The following is a 16,354-nucleotide window of genomic DNA, read 5'->3' on the forward strand; positions in this document are numbered from 1 at the left end:
ATACTGTTAGTCTACTGAAGTGCTTGGCACAGCGTCTGACCTATTTAAGCTCATGAAATGTCAGCTGCTATTATTTTTTGAGACGTAAGGAACAGTTCCGGCAGAGGGAACAGCAGGTACAAAGATGTGGAGGTAGAAAGTGTGTGTAGTGTCCAGGTACACCAGCTGGGAGTAGGGAATGGCCAAGTGTAGGGCACATGCAGGGTCTACATAAAAAGTGAGTCTGGGAAGGAGCTACTGGGACGTAGATGAGATGAGAATGTGGACCGAATGCTGCTGAAACCAGCCACCTGGGCAGGGATTTTAAGACAGGGAGTGAGTTAGGCAGTGGGTACAGGGTGGGACGTGCATCTGTCTTGTGTTCCCCTTGGAGGGGACTGGTGGTCCTCAGACTCCTGTGTACATGAAAATTACCTGAACACCTCGTTAAAAAAGCAGTTTTCTTGGCCCTACTTTTAGAGATCCAGGAGCAGTAGGTCTGCAATGGACCCTAAGATGCTGACTTTGAAATGAGCATACTAGGTGCCTAAGATGTAGACGGTCCTCAGATGCACTTTGAGATGCACTGGGATCGTTCTTGAAGAAATGCTTGCTAACTAACTGGCAGGTCTGTTGAAGCTCAGTGGGAGGGAAGATGGAAACAAAGGTCTTAAAAACAAGTTTACATTCGTTACATGCTATAGCTTTGTGTCTTCTTGCAATGGACATATGAGCACCAGTTGTACAGATATTCTCTCAAAGATAAAATATCATCAGAAGTCGTATGATTGTTCTATTAGGGTTGGGAGGGCTAGAGAGGTGTCTTATCTTCTCCATCTAGCAGGAGGCCAAGGGACGGAAAAGCCTGTTAAAAGGAGAGCAATAAAAGGAAGGGAGCAGAAAGGAGGTGCAGCAGCGTGAGGTCAGGAAGTGAGAACGATGGAATCGGAAAGAATGGGAAAGAATGGGAAAAGAGCAGTCAGATTTGATTGGTTGGGAATCTATTTGTGAAGGAACCCAGCCAGTATTTAACCTGTTTTGAAAAAGCGAGACTTCCAGCACTTTTAATTAGTGGATTGCTCACTTTTGAAATTGCCCAGTTGGGAATACTCAAGTTTTGATGTGTTTTATTTGCCTACTAATTAGCAGGCTGCTTGGTTGACCATCATTTTCCTTTTATTCTGTGGATGGACGATGTATAGGAAGGTCTCTTGAAACACTCCAGCTTCAAATGCATAAGTCACTATGTGTTTAGTAAGTGGTCATATTCATTATAAATCAAATTGTAGTACATCTTTTGCTCTAACTCGATTCTTCCTTTTTGCTCTTTAATAGAATTTGTCCCGTAGCACAGGGCTTCTCAATCCTGGCACAATTGACGTTTAGGACCAGACAATTTTTCGTTGTAGGGGAATTCTGACATTTGTAGGATGTTTAGCAGCATCCCTGGCCTCTGTCCACTAGATGCCACTAGCTCTACCCCACCTCCACGCCCTGCCAAGTTGTGCCAACCAAAAATGTCTGCAGACGTTGCCACATGTCCTTTGGGGACCAAAATCATCCCCAGTGCAAAACTACTGACCTAGAATTACTATGGTCCCCTTTCCTCCTTGTCTCTGTCTTCTTTTCATGTTTAAAATCCTCTTTGAAAATTGAAAAGATAAAATGGGTCCAAACAATACGAAGTCTTATGGTGGATACAGGGATTCAACTTTATTCCTTCATTACTTTTTGGGCCAAATTTAAGAGGAGAAATCTCTCAAATTAATCCAAGCTGGCTGTTTCAGGCGAAAAGCAAGTCAAGATGTGCAGACTTCTGGTTGAGAGATTTTGTCATTTATACTTCTTTTTTTTTGTTGCAAATATTTGACTTGGAGTTAAGGATGAAGAGAACTATGCAGGCTACAAAACTTATTTGTGTGATAATCCCAGGGGTTCTAAGTCACTTCTTCGTGTATTCCCCCCAATTCAGCCTACACGAGATAGGCCAGGAGGCTGGGTTGTTAAACAGCAGATTTGGGAAAGTATTGCACCTTTTCTCCAGACTTACTCCTCCGAGCTTCCATGACATCTCTTAAAGCTCACAGTCACTGATTTTAGCTGTCCACAGGGGATAACTGTTTGCATTTGCATTATCTTCCGAAGTACTAACGAAAGGAACTGAAATATTTGTTTAAAAAAAGAGAGAAAGATTTCAGGTTTAGTGGTAATAGTTGTTGGTTGTTGTTTCTGTTCCATCTCTTACTATGTTCTAAAATGCCATGTACTCCACTGTACCCCCAAATAAATCAATTAAGTATACTGTGATCACTTCTGCTGATAATCAAATAGGAGTAATAAAAGGAAGGACAGTAGTGTGTTAAGAGAAGAAACAGTATCACTGAAATGTTAGAAAACACACTAAATGGGAGTATGTCTCCTGAACCAAAGTTTCACACCTCCTCCTCCAGTTCTGTCAGAGGAAGCTTGTGATCGCCGTCTGTTACCCACCATGATAAAGATAATACAACAGTGAAACTTTTCATACTCATAAAGAGCCTTTCATCAAAAATCTCAAAGCCATTTTTAAATACAGAGTGACTGATCTTTCCAACACTTTTATGTTTTGAGCAATGAATATGGTAACTTAGCTGTTAGACTCTCCATCCTTCAAGTATTTGCCACTTGAAGCACTGATGAAGCATCTAGTAATTGGTCAGGGTTAGAACTTCGCTGCTACAGGGTGTAGAGAATTCCAGCCTTCTGGGAGTTCATATAGTTCTCTTTGCCATCATTTATCAAAAGAAAACATTGCTTTAACAACTTTCATATCTACATCTCAGTGCACAGATTAAGGATTGTAGCCAAACGGTGTGCCCATTAAAAAAAAAAAATTAAAAGACTGAGACGGTGTTGTCTTAACTTAAAAAACTTTAAAAAGTCTCCTAATATCCTTGTAATGTCCTGATGGAAATAGACTACTGAATCCTTTTTTGTCTTGCATATTTTGTTCATGTCTGTTGTTTGGTGGGATAAGCCTTGGTAAGAGGACAGAAAGTATCCAGGAGCATTATGGCATGGATGCAGCTAATATTAGTATGGATATGTACCTGATTTAACTTTGTGTGTGTGTGTGTGTGTGTGTGTGTGTGTTAAGATTGTGTTAGTGTATTTTTAACTTATCTTGTCCAAAAGATTTTAATAAGACTTTAAGTGCTGTTTCAGGTCTATAAAAGTTGAGGCTATGAAACACTGTGAAGGATGGAAGTAATTTTTATGTTCATACCTCTGGTTCCTGAGGGTCCAGTTCATTTCTGCTGTGAATTTAAATGACTTAATTTAAGTAGATGGGTCAGAAGCCACTGTCATCATGGTAGCCTCGTGCCTGATTCTTAATTAAAGGCAACAGGGGATTAATTTGAAACATTAATTTAAAAGTGCATATGCAAAAAGAAAGACTTATTGCAAGAAAGCCTAAAGAGTTTTTCTCTTGTCCCTAGATGTAGAAGACAGAAGTAGCTCAGGGTCCTGGGGGAGTGGAGGACATCCAAGCCCGTCCAGGGTAAGTATATCTAATCTTTTTCCCACAACCAGACATCCACATATGTAAATTGACAAACTGTAGGTGAGTTTCCCTCTCTCCCACACACATCTGCACAGATATATATATATATGCGTACTGAGTTTAATGAGGATCAGCTTCTTTTTGGCACTTTTTTTTCATTCTCTTATTGGATGTTATTATTGATTTTGACACCTCTTCCACTTTGGCTAACCAGAAGAAAAATCCTTCATTAAATATTTGGCCTTACTTTGCCAGTTATTGATCCAGTGTTACAGAAAGTTATTCGTTGTAGATGGTGCAACTTTGAGAAAAATCCTAGTATCCCTGGAATGTGTTGGTGTAAATAAACCACTGAATAATTCTGAAGACATAGTATTAAGTTCTAGCCTACCAGTATGATCTGCATAATAAACCTGAGTTGATTTCACTTTGTAAACATATGATTATCCCACCAGTAGTGCCTTTGGTCACCAGTGGGTTCATTCATCTATTTGGTCTCAAATTTTTGCCACTCCTTTCCATGGTTTTTGGTTGTTAGTTTGAGTGTCATGGGAAGACCGTGGCATGGCGTGCGAGTCGGTTGGTTAGGCCATACGTGTTTTTGTATGTATATGACCTTGGGGGTGTCATTTCACTTCCTTAGGCCTCATTTTCCTACTTTGTAAAATGAAGAAGTAGAACCAGAGGATCTTTCATGTTCCTTCCGACTTAAATGTGTATGATTTTATATATAGTCTGTCTTTAATGGAGTCATTTCTAGGCCCTCTAAAATCCATATCAGTTTTTATAATATACATATAATACCCCAAATTAAAAATAGACTTAGAGCACGTAGTAAAACACCTGCCCCTCCCCCAACCAGCTGTATAGCTAGATGAAGCATTCTGCAGGAGGTGAGGGGGTAACGTTTTGCTTTAAGCGTTCACATGAATTTGAGGTGGAGGGAGGTCTCTATTTTGGCATAAGAGGTAAGGAAGGTAATCAAGCTGTCAAAAGGAGGCCATCTCAGCAAGTCGTAGTTCGCCATTTCCACCTGTTCTTTGGCCTTGGGGTTCAACGCTCTAGTCTTCAGGGTACAGCAGGAGCTCTAAGCTTACCGGTTACTTTGTTGAGCGCTTGCATCAGCTGTCGAGTCTGACATTCTCGTGCATTATACGGATGGGTTGAGGAAATCTTTCCTCCTCCTCACATTACCGTCCGCACTTGCAGAAATAAATCCATTCCCCCTGACAGCAAGCGTAGGAGATGACAGAATGTCCCTCTATTGTTTAGTTCATTCAAATGTACTTAATTTCTTCTGCTTTCTCAGTTTAATACACGTAGTACTTTTAATTGTTCTTCTGAGAACAAGGTCCATTTAGGATAGTCCTGACTTTTATTTGGCTTTCATGAACTGTCTGGCCACTTTTTTTTTTTCCGGGAAATACGTTAGTGAATAATTTTGAATCAATATTTTGTAATTTATATTTTCTAAATTCAGGGGGTTGGCACGAGACAGGTTATTGTGGCTGACTTGTATCGAACAAACATGCCACATCTCTCTTTTTTCATCTTCAAGTGGTTATGTTTTTAGTCACCTTGAAACATTGTGCTGAGGTTTAAATTAGATAATATATATTAAGCGTTTAGTAACTCTGGAGGGTGAGGACACTTAATAAATAATAATTAGTATTATGCAACGTCTGGCATAGAACCAGTGAGTGTAAGACCCATGCTAGGTATTAAAAAACGTGACATCTTTTTATACACTGACATAGTGGCAGCATCACATGACAGTATCATTCAAGTTAATTTTTTTTTTTTTTTTTCAAGTTAATTTTTATAAATGAGGAAAGGCGATTGACAACGGGGTAGTTTGGAACCTTAAGGTTTCCATCGATTCTCTAGTGAGGTGATGCACATTTTCATTTTTCCTACAGCATCCGTCCCTTTTGTGTGGGCAGATTCTGCCCTTTGGCTAACATGCCAACTGATACCTCTGAGTAAATTTGACTTAGTCTTTATGGGCAGGGCAACCAGCTGAGCAGCATGACTTTTTTTCCTTTCTGGTCATTTGATGTATCTTAGTAGACTGAAATTTGAACCATATAAGATAGATGATTTTAACTCTTTCCTGTATGTTATCCAATTCCTCCATTAAAAGCAAGTGGCTGGGCAGTTTAAAAACATTATTTTAATTTAGAATTCTCCTTAGAACCATGAGATGATCATAATACTGACAAATTTCCAAAGATTAGTGTCTGCTTTAAAACTATTTTTTTCTGGCATACTTTGTCCAAATTCAGAATTTATGCTTAAGTTTCTGATGTTCATTTATAGTCCTGTTGTAATAATTTTAACATTCTTATGTGTTAATTACTCATGGAATGATCCAGTTCTCTTACAACCACAATAACAACTCTAAGAAAACATTGAAATTTCAGTATCATAAAACCCAATGCTGCTGTTTAAAAGGTTCTACCTTCGCCTTCCAAAGGCAATTCATTACAGGTTATGGGTAACTTTCCCATAGCACATTTTGCTTTTTTTTTTTTTTTTTTGAAATAATGTGGGCTTTTCAAAATAATAACGTAATATTTACAATATAGTTTATATGTATCAGGTGTTTTACATGCATTATTTCATTTGATCATGTCAATAACTTCATGCAGTTGGTTCCATTATTATTATTCCCCCAATTTCACGGCTGTTATGAGGAAGATGTGGGCTCTGCAGACTCTAGAGCCCTCTATTTCCCACTGTACCTGTGAAGATGCAGCTTTCTTATAATGAGGTGCCAGGGTGGGAATGGTGGACTCCAGTTTCTTTGGGTCAGAGAAGTGTCAATAGTCGGGCATACTTATGTGCTGATTTATTCATGGCGAATTTAAACTTATGCTGTTATTTTATTTGCAGAACTATGGAGATGGGACTCCCTATGACCACATGACCAGCAGGGACCTTGGGTCACATGACAATCTCTCTCCACCTTTTGTCAATTCCAGAATACAAAGTAAGACTAATTTTGAATTAACATGCATTTTTTGAATGCTTATGTTTTACCTTGGAAGGGAGAATACAAGCCCAGACAGAGATTCTGTTTTTTAGGAACTTGGATTTTCAGCCAGTTCGCTACAGTAATTTTAAATTGCAGAAAAATATTGACAGTCTATGCTTGGTAATAGCATATACAGGCCTAAGTTTTACAACCATGTGGAATTACCTAATTTCAGTGATACTGAATCCATGTGGAAAATTTGTGTTTCTTAGACGTAAAGCACTTCTCCCAATTTCAATGTTGCAACAGTTGTTTTCTAAGTTTAAGGTTGATGAACTGAAAGCAGTGAATATTTAAAATAACATCATTGGGCCTATCCATTGGCAATGAGATAAAGTCAGTGTTAGCTTGAATTTTTATTAAAGGGGTCATGGAAATCCCTTTAATAATAGGTTTAGTGTGCTTAAATCAAAGTAGCATGTTCAAGTTGAATTGTAAAGTCTGGTTATGTATTTATCAAGGCGTGAACTTTAGTGCTAATGGTCTAGGAGGTCCCCATCCTACTTCATGAAGTGAGCTACATGTAGTTTGAGACAGTCTTCGAGTTTCCAGCATGCCTTTCCTACTGGCATCTTTAGCGTATTTTTCTGCTTTGACTACCCTGTAGGGATTTTTTTTTTTTTTCACAGCAGTAAACTGAGCAATGGAAAGATAATTTATAATGGCTTAAAAGGTCCCAATAGCTGTTACTTTAGTTTTGATTGGAAAAAAAAGATCTTTGTTCTAATAAATGTGAGTGTTAACAATATTAGTAAATCTCTCAATGTGGCCAAATCCTGTTGCGAATCCATCAATAAATGAGGTTAAATTTCATGTCCCGGGCTGTTGGACTATACTCCAAGGAAAACACACAGCCGTACATATATCATTCTGAAACCATAATTGCAGATGCTTCTGAGAAATGTCCCAATTTTTAAGCCTTGGACACTATACTTGTTATATAAGGTGTATATTGTTCTTGAATCTCAGTCATTTTTTCAAAAGTCACCATCAAATCCATCTAAAGGGACTTCAGGTATTTAACACACTATAGTCAAAGCAGAGAAATACTAGGAATTTATTTTTAATGGGCAATAAAGTGTCATCCCAACTTTGAGGACCACGTTCTCAAAGTTGTATTTGACCATAGGTTGTTCTTATGTTTGTTCTCTTTTTTTTTACTTTAACTTTCATATTTATGTTTTAACTTTGTAGCTAAAGTAAGAATCCCAGTTTTTTAAATCAATTGTTGATAAGAGATGCAGTGTTTCCTGTTTCCAGGATAGACAGATGCAGGTGACTAGATATATTTGTCAACTTAGATTTTAAAGAAAAACTTTAGATTTTTTTCAATGACAGTAGTAATAATTCTAGAATCTCATATCATCCCATCTCTATTTCTCCTCATCCAGCTTCATAAAATAAAAGGTTAAGTTGAAAATAATCATCTTGAGAAGTAGCACGTAAAGAGTATATTAAAGAATTTCCTTGGAGGATTCTAACCCTATCCTCCAATGAGCTAAAGTAAAATAGGATAAATTACTACTCATATTGAGAAGTTTATGTTGTGTCCATGAAAAACAGTTTTCCTAAAGAACAACATGATAAATTAATATTACAGAAGACACCAAACAATACAGAGATATCAAATAATTGTTCTTGTTCATGTATCCTCCTGGGTAACTGTTTTACGAACCAAATTTGTTTTTCAATCCAAATAGTATTAAAATATAAGTGGGCTGAGAGTCTAGAGCTGGAATGGAGAGAGCTGACTCTTTTCACTTAGTTGTTGTTTAAGCTGAAAGTCCACGTCAGCTGTGTTCTTTTATCCCGGCTGCCCTCCTTCCCATTAAACCCTTAAATATGGAGGCGAAGACAGTCTCCTGCATTGTGGTAGGAAATGCTACTATGTCCGGGAGGCTCCCACCCACTGTTCCCAATGAAAGGACTTCTCTGTTAGATAAGCTGTCTGGTCTGAAACATGGCTCTTTATTGTTTACAAACTGCTACATTTTCCACCTCAAGCAGATTTTTGCACAGAAAAGAATTGTGCTTGGGCTAAATGGTTTATCTGACATTAACGGTGCAGTGTCAGACTGGGGTCAGGGAAGTCACCCTCAGAGCCAGAGGGCATGGCGCAGTGTGCAAAAAAAAGGGAGGAAAAGACATTTAAACCACTATGAAATACCTTGCATCTTTACTTTGGAAAAGGATTTAAAAAAAATATTTTTAGAGAATTAACTAGGGTGCTGCATTACAGACCCACCTCCACCCCCCCCCCCCCTTTATAATTTCTCACATCCCAAATGCCTTCTTGATTGGCTTGAGTATCTCAGGGCTAGATTCAGGGAACAAAGATGCTCATTGATTTTGCCCAAGCTGCTGTTGATTTAAAATGAAACCACTTTTGAAATGAACCATGCTTGGTGCTATGCTGTACCTTTACAAAGAGAAGAGAGATCGTTTTCAAGAGATTAAAGACAACCAATTGACAAATGAAGACAAAGATAAAATAAGACCTATTAGTATAGCCAATAATTTGAACTCACCGAATCTATGGTATATCCTAAACTCCCCTTTGTGTCCGAATCCATATTCTGTGTTGTTTGTGGAAGTTTTCGTTCTACCAAAAGAAGGTATTAGTCTTTACTGTAAGTTTTTGACAACAATATCTACTTTCAGAATCCTTAGTTTTCATGAAAAGTGCATAGGATTTCTTTACATGTCAAAGATTTCATTCTGCTGTGATGTCACATTAGGGTAAAAGCTATAGCATCAGAAATAAATCAGCCACTTTATTAGACCAGATTCTCTATTGTCAAATCAATCAAGTCTGTGACTGAATTAGGCGTCTGCTACAGAAATAAGTGACACTAATTTTACGGGAAAGAGTTATTAACTGCAGATGACCTATTTTTTTGGTAAACTGTTCACTTAGGTTTTATTTTATTGCGAGGAAAGAAAGAAGTAATGAACCACTCTCTTCTTTTAGGATTGAATTATTATTATATATTTTGTTCTTTATGGCAGTACACTATTTTGGAGAAATGATGCAGGCATTGCTAACATTTGCTTATAATTTCTTTTATAGTAACAAAACCCTTTATTACAATTCTGAACTCTGACTTCACATGAATGGTTTTGCATAAATGTTACAGTTTTTGTAATCTAATACTTACCTCTGGCACCAAAATAAAAAAACTTAATTTATTTGTGTATCTCAAACTTATGCAAAATGGTATATAATTTATGAGTAATAGGGTGTCTCCATTAATTTACTCCTTTAGAAATAAGCTTGCATACCTGAATATAATACCTTATTTGGTATTAGTTTGAATCCCTAAACTACAAATAAACACGCGAACACAAGTGCACTTGCATGCATGCACACGTACGTGTGCACTCACACACACGCATGCGCACCTATTATGCTAGAAGAATTAATGACACTTGGTTTATAAGGGTGCACTGCTCCTTCCATTGCTGTCTGTAGTTACAGTTGCCATACAGAGTTTTGGAAGTTGATACTGTGTAAATCCTTTAAAGAAAAACATAACTAAAGTAAACAAAAAAGGCAAGCCCTGAAATTTGTTGTTTTAAAGAATAAGTGTGCCTGGCTTTTTGTTTTTCTTTTAGTGTGGGGAAGTCTGGAGGAGTTGAGATTTCAGCACTGAGTCATCTAGCTGACTGCCTGCCTTGACCAATTCATATAGTTCCCTTTTTAAATTAAGAACATTTTTATTGAGGTATAATTGACATATCACATGATATTAGTTTTAGGTGTACAGCATCATGATTCAATATTTGTATAGCAGACTCTTTTACTTGACACTTCCTGAGTCCTCACTTATTGTTTTCCTTGGGTAGAGACAAGCAAGCCAGTTTGCATTTTTACTTGTTTGAAATTCCCTGCCCTGTTTTGTATCTGGAGAGAACTAATCACTTCTTCCTTGTGTCTCCATATGATTATTAATGATAATAATGTACACTTGATCTGTTGGAAACTTGTTCACTGCAGTTATTAAACAGTTTGATTAAACCTTTACAGGTGGTCAGTGGGTAGCTTTCAGAATATGCTAATAGGACGGAGGGGCCATGGGTCCGAGCCTTGTGCTTTTAAGAGGATTATATGCTATGGAATAGTTGAAAATCCTGGCAAGAACTATACGCAAAGAGTACGGATTCTTTTGAAAAAAACATTCCTGCTTGTTTGTTTTGTTTGCCAGGCATGAAGCTTTTGCAGGTAATTGTCCAAATATTTTTTTACAATGGGAGACAGTATATTTTCTAGCTACAACTTTTTGATCCAAGGAAGGATCTAAGCATGCATATTGCTTCTATTGTTCCAGAGCCTTAATTGAAAACCAGATTGTTTGAGTGAGCAAGATGCCAGTAAGATTATAGACATGCATTGGTAACCGAAGGATGTGAAAAGTGATACTTTGGTACGGTTGGGTGCAGCTTAGTTCAACATGAGCGGCTGTGTTTTTACATGTCCCCTTGTGAATGGTTCGGTTTCCTTATTGTGGTATTTGGTTCCTGTCCCGCTCCTGGTACTCCAACAGTGCACTAAATAATTTCCTACCATAGACTAACTGATTTCTAAACTAGCTCAGTGGAACATTTTACTGCGGGATTAGATCGTGGTTCAGGCAGAACTGCAGAAAGCTGCTGGCTTATAGGATGACCTTTGAATCTCATCTGGGTTAGCGGTTGATATTTTGATTTGGTTACTGTGGTCATATTGTGACAGCTGCTAGCTCATTATAATTCGCTTCCACTGCTCCGTTTGCCGAGCAGGAATATTTAGGTTTGTATTACTTCAAAGTGTTTATGGCTACCCTGAGTTTAGCCCAGCATAAAGGTGAGGTGTTGTGAGCGCTTTCAAATCCCAGTGGCAGAGGCCAGTGGCACAGTCTTGTAAAACGGCGAATGTGAGTAGATGTTAATACAGGGAGTTTTTCTTTTCACTGTCAAACTGGAAATACCCAACGAAGAGGCTCTTACTCGGAAAACAGTTTTGAAAACCTTAACACACAAAGGAAAAGAATGACCACAAAGAAACATAGTTTTTTCAAAGCATGGGTAAGATTTAACTTGACCTCTTGGTTCGGTATCTTATTTTTTTCCATGCTGGAATGTAAATATTTGAAAATAACAAAACCTGGACAAAAAAGGCTATTATTTGACTTTGAAGTGCCAGAGGTCAAATAGTATTTTAGTAATTTCATGAAAATGGAATTGTGAATGTGGATGTCAGCTCTAGAAATTTTAGTTCACTTTTTAATTGTTCTGAAGTTCAGTAGTGATAGCAGGCTGCTTACAAGTTCACTAGTTAGGGATGTCTGTGCATTTTCAATGCCTTTTTTTTTATGACACTTTTTAGCTTGAGGTTATCTTGATATCATCTGTTAGCTATTGGACTGATAATGTGGTAACAAGCAGTTTCTGAGAGAAGAAGTGTTTAATAGTGGTCTTATTTCTTGTTAGCTTTGTTTGGGAATTTTGTTATTTTAATGTTAGCTTAAAATGTCTTCCTGAAGTATTAACAAATAAGACTCTTTTAAGTATCATCCCCAATGATCTAATTAATGCTGATTTTGAGTGAAGGCTGGGAGCCAGAGAACTGACTTCTCTACTCTCTTTTGTTACAAATGTCTGTGGGTCTTTAGGTCAGATCTTTTTTATATCTTTAAATTGAGGGGGGAACAAGTCTCTAGATGATTTCTGAGGTAATTTTCTCAACTAATGGTCCATTGATCTTTTAGGTATGCCATTTTCTGCTTATACGGTATTTTATCTTTAGAGATGTTTTAACGTTCTTTCTAATCCATTCATCTCTATTTTGTGATACCTTCACGTAACTTTGCTAGTGATGTGTTTTCCAAATGTAATTCTTTAAAGCCTGATTCAAATGGATGTTGCTTTTCTACCTCAACTCATTGCAAACTATAGGTAAGGGATTGGATTGATCGGGGATAAAATAATAACTCACTAAGTTACTGTACATCACCGGGAGAAAAGTGCTATGCATGGGCCAGGCCTTGGCATAGAGTTGCAGGGCCTCAGTAAATGGCTAGTGGATTGTTTCATTCATGAATAAATTGGGGAAATCAGATATTTGGGTCTAAACCCTAAATGAAAAGCCCATAAATTAAAGTCAGGCCTACCTTTTACTGTGTCAAGAAGAAAACCCTAAACCAGGGACAGTCATCTAGAAGTTCATTCTGTAGTTCTGTAACCTTGACTCTACAGAATGTCAGGAAACAGACCATATTACAGTGTGGTAGATTTCAGTTTTCAATAAACACGCCACAGATTATTTTATTTATAAAAGGAAATAAGTAAAATCAATATTTTTTGGAAGGCCACAGAAAACAGTTGTGTGTCTCCAGTATTCAGATAAGGTAACTTGTCTCCTCTTGTCCAGTCAATAACATTTCTGTTCCTCTTTCATTAGTCTTGTTTTCTTTCCATTAGGCTGCTTGCTCGATGGTATAGCATAGCAATGCTGTGATAACCAAACACTTATAGTCAAACTAGGTGGACTAAACCAGGCTTTTTTAAAATTTAGAAGAACTGATACCAGAAAAACGTTACTTGAAAACTATAGCTAGCAGAAAAGTGTAGGTCTTCTACATACCAGAGGAAGATTTCTCACATAGAAAGTTATTGACCCTAAGAGAAAATAAATCGTTTTCGAGTCAAGTCAAAGGAAAAAGCACTTTGTGTCAGGTAGGCATGCTTTTGCTTGGAAAGAATAGAAAATGTGACTAATGGTGGCTTACGAATAATTTTTCTCATACTAGAAGTCTGGTGGTAGGACGTGGCTAGATTTGGTTTGCAGTTCATTGAAGTCCAGGCTTGTATCTCTGTGATTCCTTTGTCCCTTCCCTCATTGTCTAAAGGTGACTGTCACAGCTTCAGGAGTCAAGTTTGGGTTTGATGCAGCAAGAAGCAGGAAAAGGTGAGTCCGGCCGTATGGTCCCCGGCCCCCCTACATCCACGGCCATCTCCAGCTGCAGAGTTTGGAGGGGGTGGGAAAGTACACAATTGCTTCTCTAGCCTGTGCAATGGAAAGAGATAAGAGAGAAGGGAGTTGAGAATGCACATCGGGCTTAGCCAATTTACAGGGTTTATTTAGTTTCTTTTAAGAGAAGAATCTGTAATTTTCAATTTAGCAGCTTTGAAAATAAAGAACAAGGCTCCAGCTTTCATGTGAGAAGCAAAATATAAAAATGGGTCTCGACTCTGGATTCTGGTCAGCAGATTAGAGAGAAAGACAAAGAGGCATAGAACAGAAAAAGAGTATTGAGAGGAAGATGATAGAGAAAGGACCGCGGGAGAGTCGCACACAGGAAGGAGGAGTCGGAGGTGGGCTTTTCTCATTTCATCACCAAGGCTTGTGCTTTCCTTGTCCTCATCCCGTGATCAAGGCAACAACCAGCCAGAGTCAAGGGCTTCATGTCCTCATCATCCAGAACCTTCTCTTTTAGGTCTCCAGCTTGAATTCCTGCCAGGCTGTCCAGAGCTGCCTGGTCATGCAACCGCCCATGGCTCCAGCCTCCAGCCTTGTCTCCAGTCCCTTCGGTGGTCTCTGGCAGAGCCTAAGGCTGGTGCCCACTCCCACAGCCCACTGCGGCAGCCGCTCAGAGCCGGCCTGGCATCCTGGAGCGGCAAGGTCCTGGGACATGTCACTGTAAGTGACAGACAGAGATCGTTCCCCTGGACCACTGACAAACAGGCTCCCGGGAACTTCCCTCCAACCACCTGCCATGTCGCCGTGAAGCACTCACAGAAGAATGCCCGCTGCTGGGGGCACAAGAACCCTCTATTTTGCTCTAATATGTATATAGTTGTATTTGTTGGTCTTTAATGTGGAGGATTGGGTGCAGCCAACAGACATTTAATCTTGGTCAGCGTGCCAAGACTGCATGAAACTGTGGTGAGAGCTGGATCCAGCTTTGGGCCAGAAGTTGCCCACCTCTACTGATGACAGTCACGGCATGAATCAAGCCCATGAGAACATGCGCTGGGGAAGGACTGTCGATCTTTAAAGGAAAGCAGGATGTGGACTAAACAGTGCCGTTTTCCTTTAGTACTAAGGTTTTCTGTTAAGTTTTTCACTGGAAAGGCATTACCTTGAATTTTGCCGAAGCTTGCCACTTAAAATACGCCTGGGATAGCATTCACCAGTGACGGCCTTCTTGACTGGATCCTTGGGTGGAGGATCAAACACTTGGCAAACCTCTCCTTGCCCCTCAGCTCCGGGGGAAGCAGCAGTAGTTTTCAGAGTCTATTAACCTCACGTGCGTGAAAGTTGTGTGCCTACCTTAAGTGCGATATTGACCTTCAATTATAAAAAAACAATACCGTAAGCCTATTTTCTTTTTTTTTTAAAGATTGATTGATTGATTGATTGATTGCTATGTTGGGTCTTCGTTTCTGTGCTAGGGCTTTCTCTAGTTGTGGCGAGCGGGGGCCGCTCTTCATCGCGGTGCACGGGCCTCTCACTATCGCGGCCTCTCTTGTTGCGGAGCACAGGCTCCAGACGCGCAGGCTCAGTAGTTGTGGCTCACGGGCCTAGTTGCTCCGCGGCATGTGGGATCTTCCCAGACCAGGGCTCGAACCCGTGTCCCCTGCATTGGCAGGCAGATTCTCAACCACTGCGCCACCAGGGAAGCCCCGTAAGCCTATTTTCTTTGTTCACATGATAACCTTCATTAAGGACCAGAGCAGCAAAGGAGCTCAGTTTGAAGCACTGCAGTCTTGAGAGGCCTCGTGGAATAGTGGCCTAGGCTCAGGGTCCCTGCGGTCTTAATCTTGGCCGTTCCACTTCATGGTGATGGGACTTTGGCTAAATTTCTTATGCGCCCCAACTTTCGCATTTCTAAGGCGAGCGTAGTGATATCTGTCACACTTACCCCAGCATCACCGTTCAGCCATGCAATGACGTGGTACACTTTGCAGTAACCACTCTGCTGTCTGACTGTTATCTTAGGCCATTGCACAGCTACACATTGGTACTCTGTCACTTTTGTCTGTGATTAATTGAAAATTCTGTAGACTTTGGGTCTTGGGTGATGGCAGTTTGAAAACACCTTTACCTTCTATTGAGATTGGAACAGAAGGCAAGAACAGGTGGAGATAGTGTGGAGTCATCACTTCTGAAAACAGCAAGACTGAAATAAAAAGGTTTCTTTTTCAGCCTTTCCACAGAAAACAGTAATCCTAGAAAACAAGTACCTCTTTGGGGCCAACTTCGTGGAATTCAGATGTGCCCCTTGATGAAACATTTGTCTCCGGCCATTTTTCTCTCCAGCCATTTTTCTCTCCAACTTAAATGTTCTCGAGGTTCATCGTTACCCATGGCGGAAAGCGCCTTGCTGTGGGTTGTGAGTGTTGGGCTGGGAAGCCCGCTGACAAGTTGAGATTTCTTCACCTACACTGTAGGTCATCTGCGTATGGAGTAACCTCTGGGTAGGACGCTTTTTATCAAGGGGATCCTATTACACGTCCCTTCTAGGTTCTGGGGAATGTTTTGGAGGTAGTCTTCCAGTTCAGTTCGTTCTTCTCCAGAGAAACTTGGCAGAGAATGTTGCCTGTGTATGTCATTATCCTCTCATTCCCTTCACTCCCGAGGGGTTCTGAGTCTTTCCTAAGGAATCGTATATGATTTTTGAGTAGAAAGAGGTATTCAGTGGATCTCATTTTATTTCCTCTTGCAGAATATCAGACGCAGGGACCAACAGTGGCCAACTATTTGGAGCATAGATTGAGACTGAATTAAATTTATTCCCAAGCACTTAATAGAC

At 39.5% G+C, this 16,354-nt stretch overlaps 1 protein-coding gene across 11 annotated transcripts in view; it reads left to right on the forward strand.

Annotated features, from left to right (window-relative positions):
- TCF4 (transcription factor 4) overlaps positions 1-16,354 on the forward strand; it is a 354,624-nt gene that overhangs the window by 116,574 nt on the left and 221,696 nt on the right. For all 11 annotated transcript variants that reach the window (XM_061170094.1, XM_061170093.1, XM_061170097.1 and 8 more), the window contains 2 exons: positions 3,459-3,520; positions 6,419-6,515. In XM_061170094.1, coding sequence (XP_061026077.1) covers positions 3,459-3,520; positions 6,419-6,515 — 159 coding nt within the window. The remainder of the gene's footprint in view (positions 1-3,458; positions 3,521-6,418; positions 6,516-16,354) is intronic.

This window comes from Eubalaena glacialis, chromosome 15, assembly GCF_028564815.1.
Source record: "Eubalaena glacialis isolate mEubGla1 chromosome 15, mEubGla1.1.hap2.+ XY, whole genome shotgun sequence".
Taxonomy (NCBI): Eukaryota; Metazoa; Chordata; class Mammalia; order Artiodactyla; family Balaenidae; genus Eubalaena; species Eubalaena glacialis.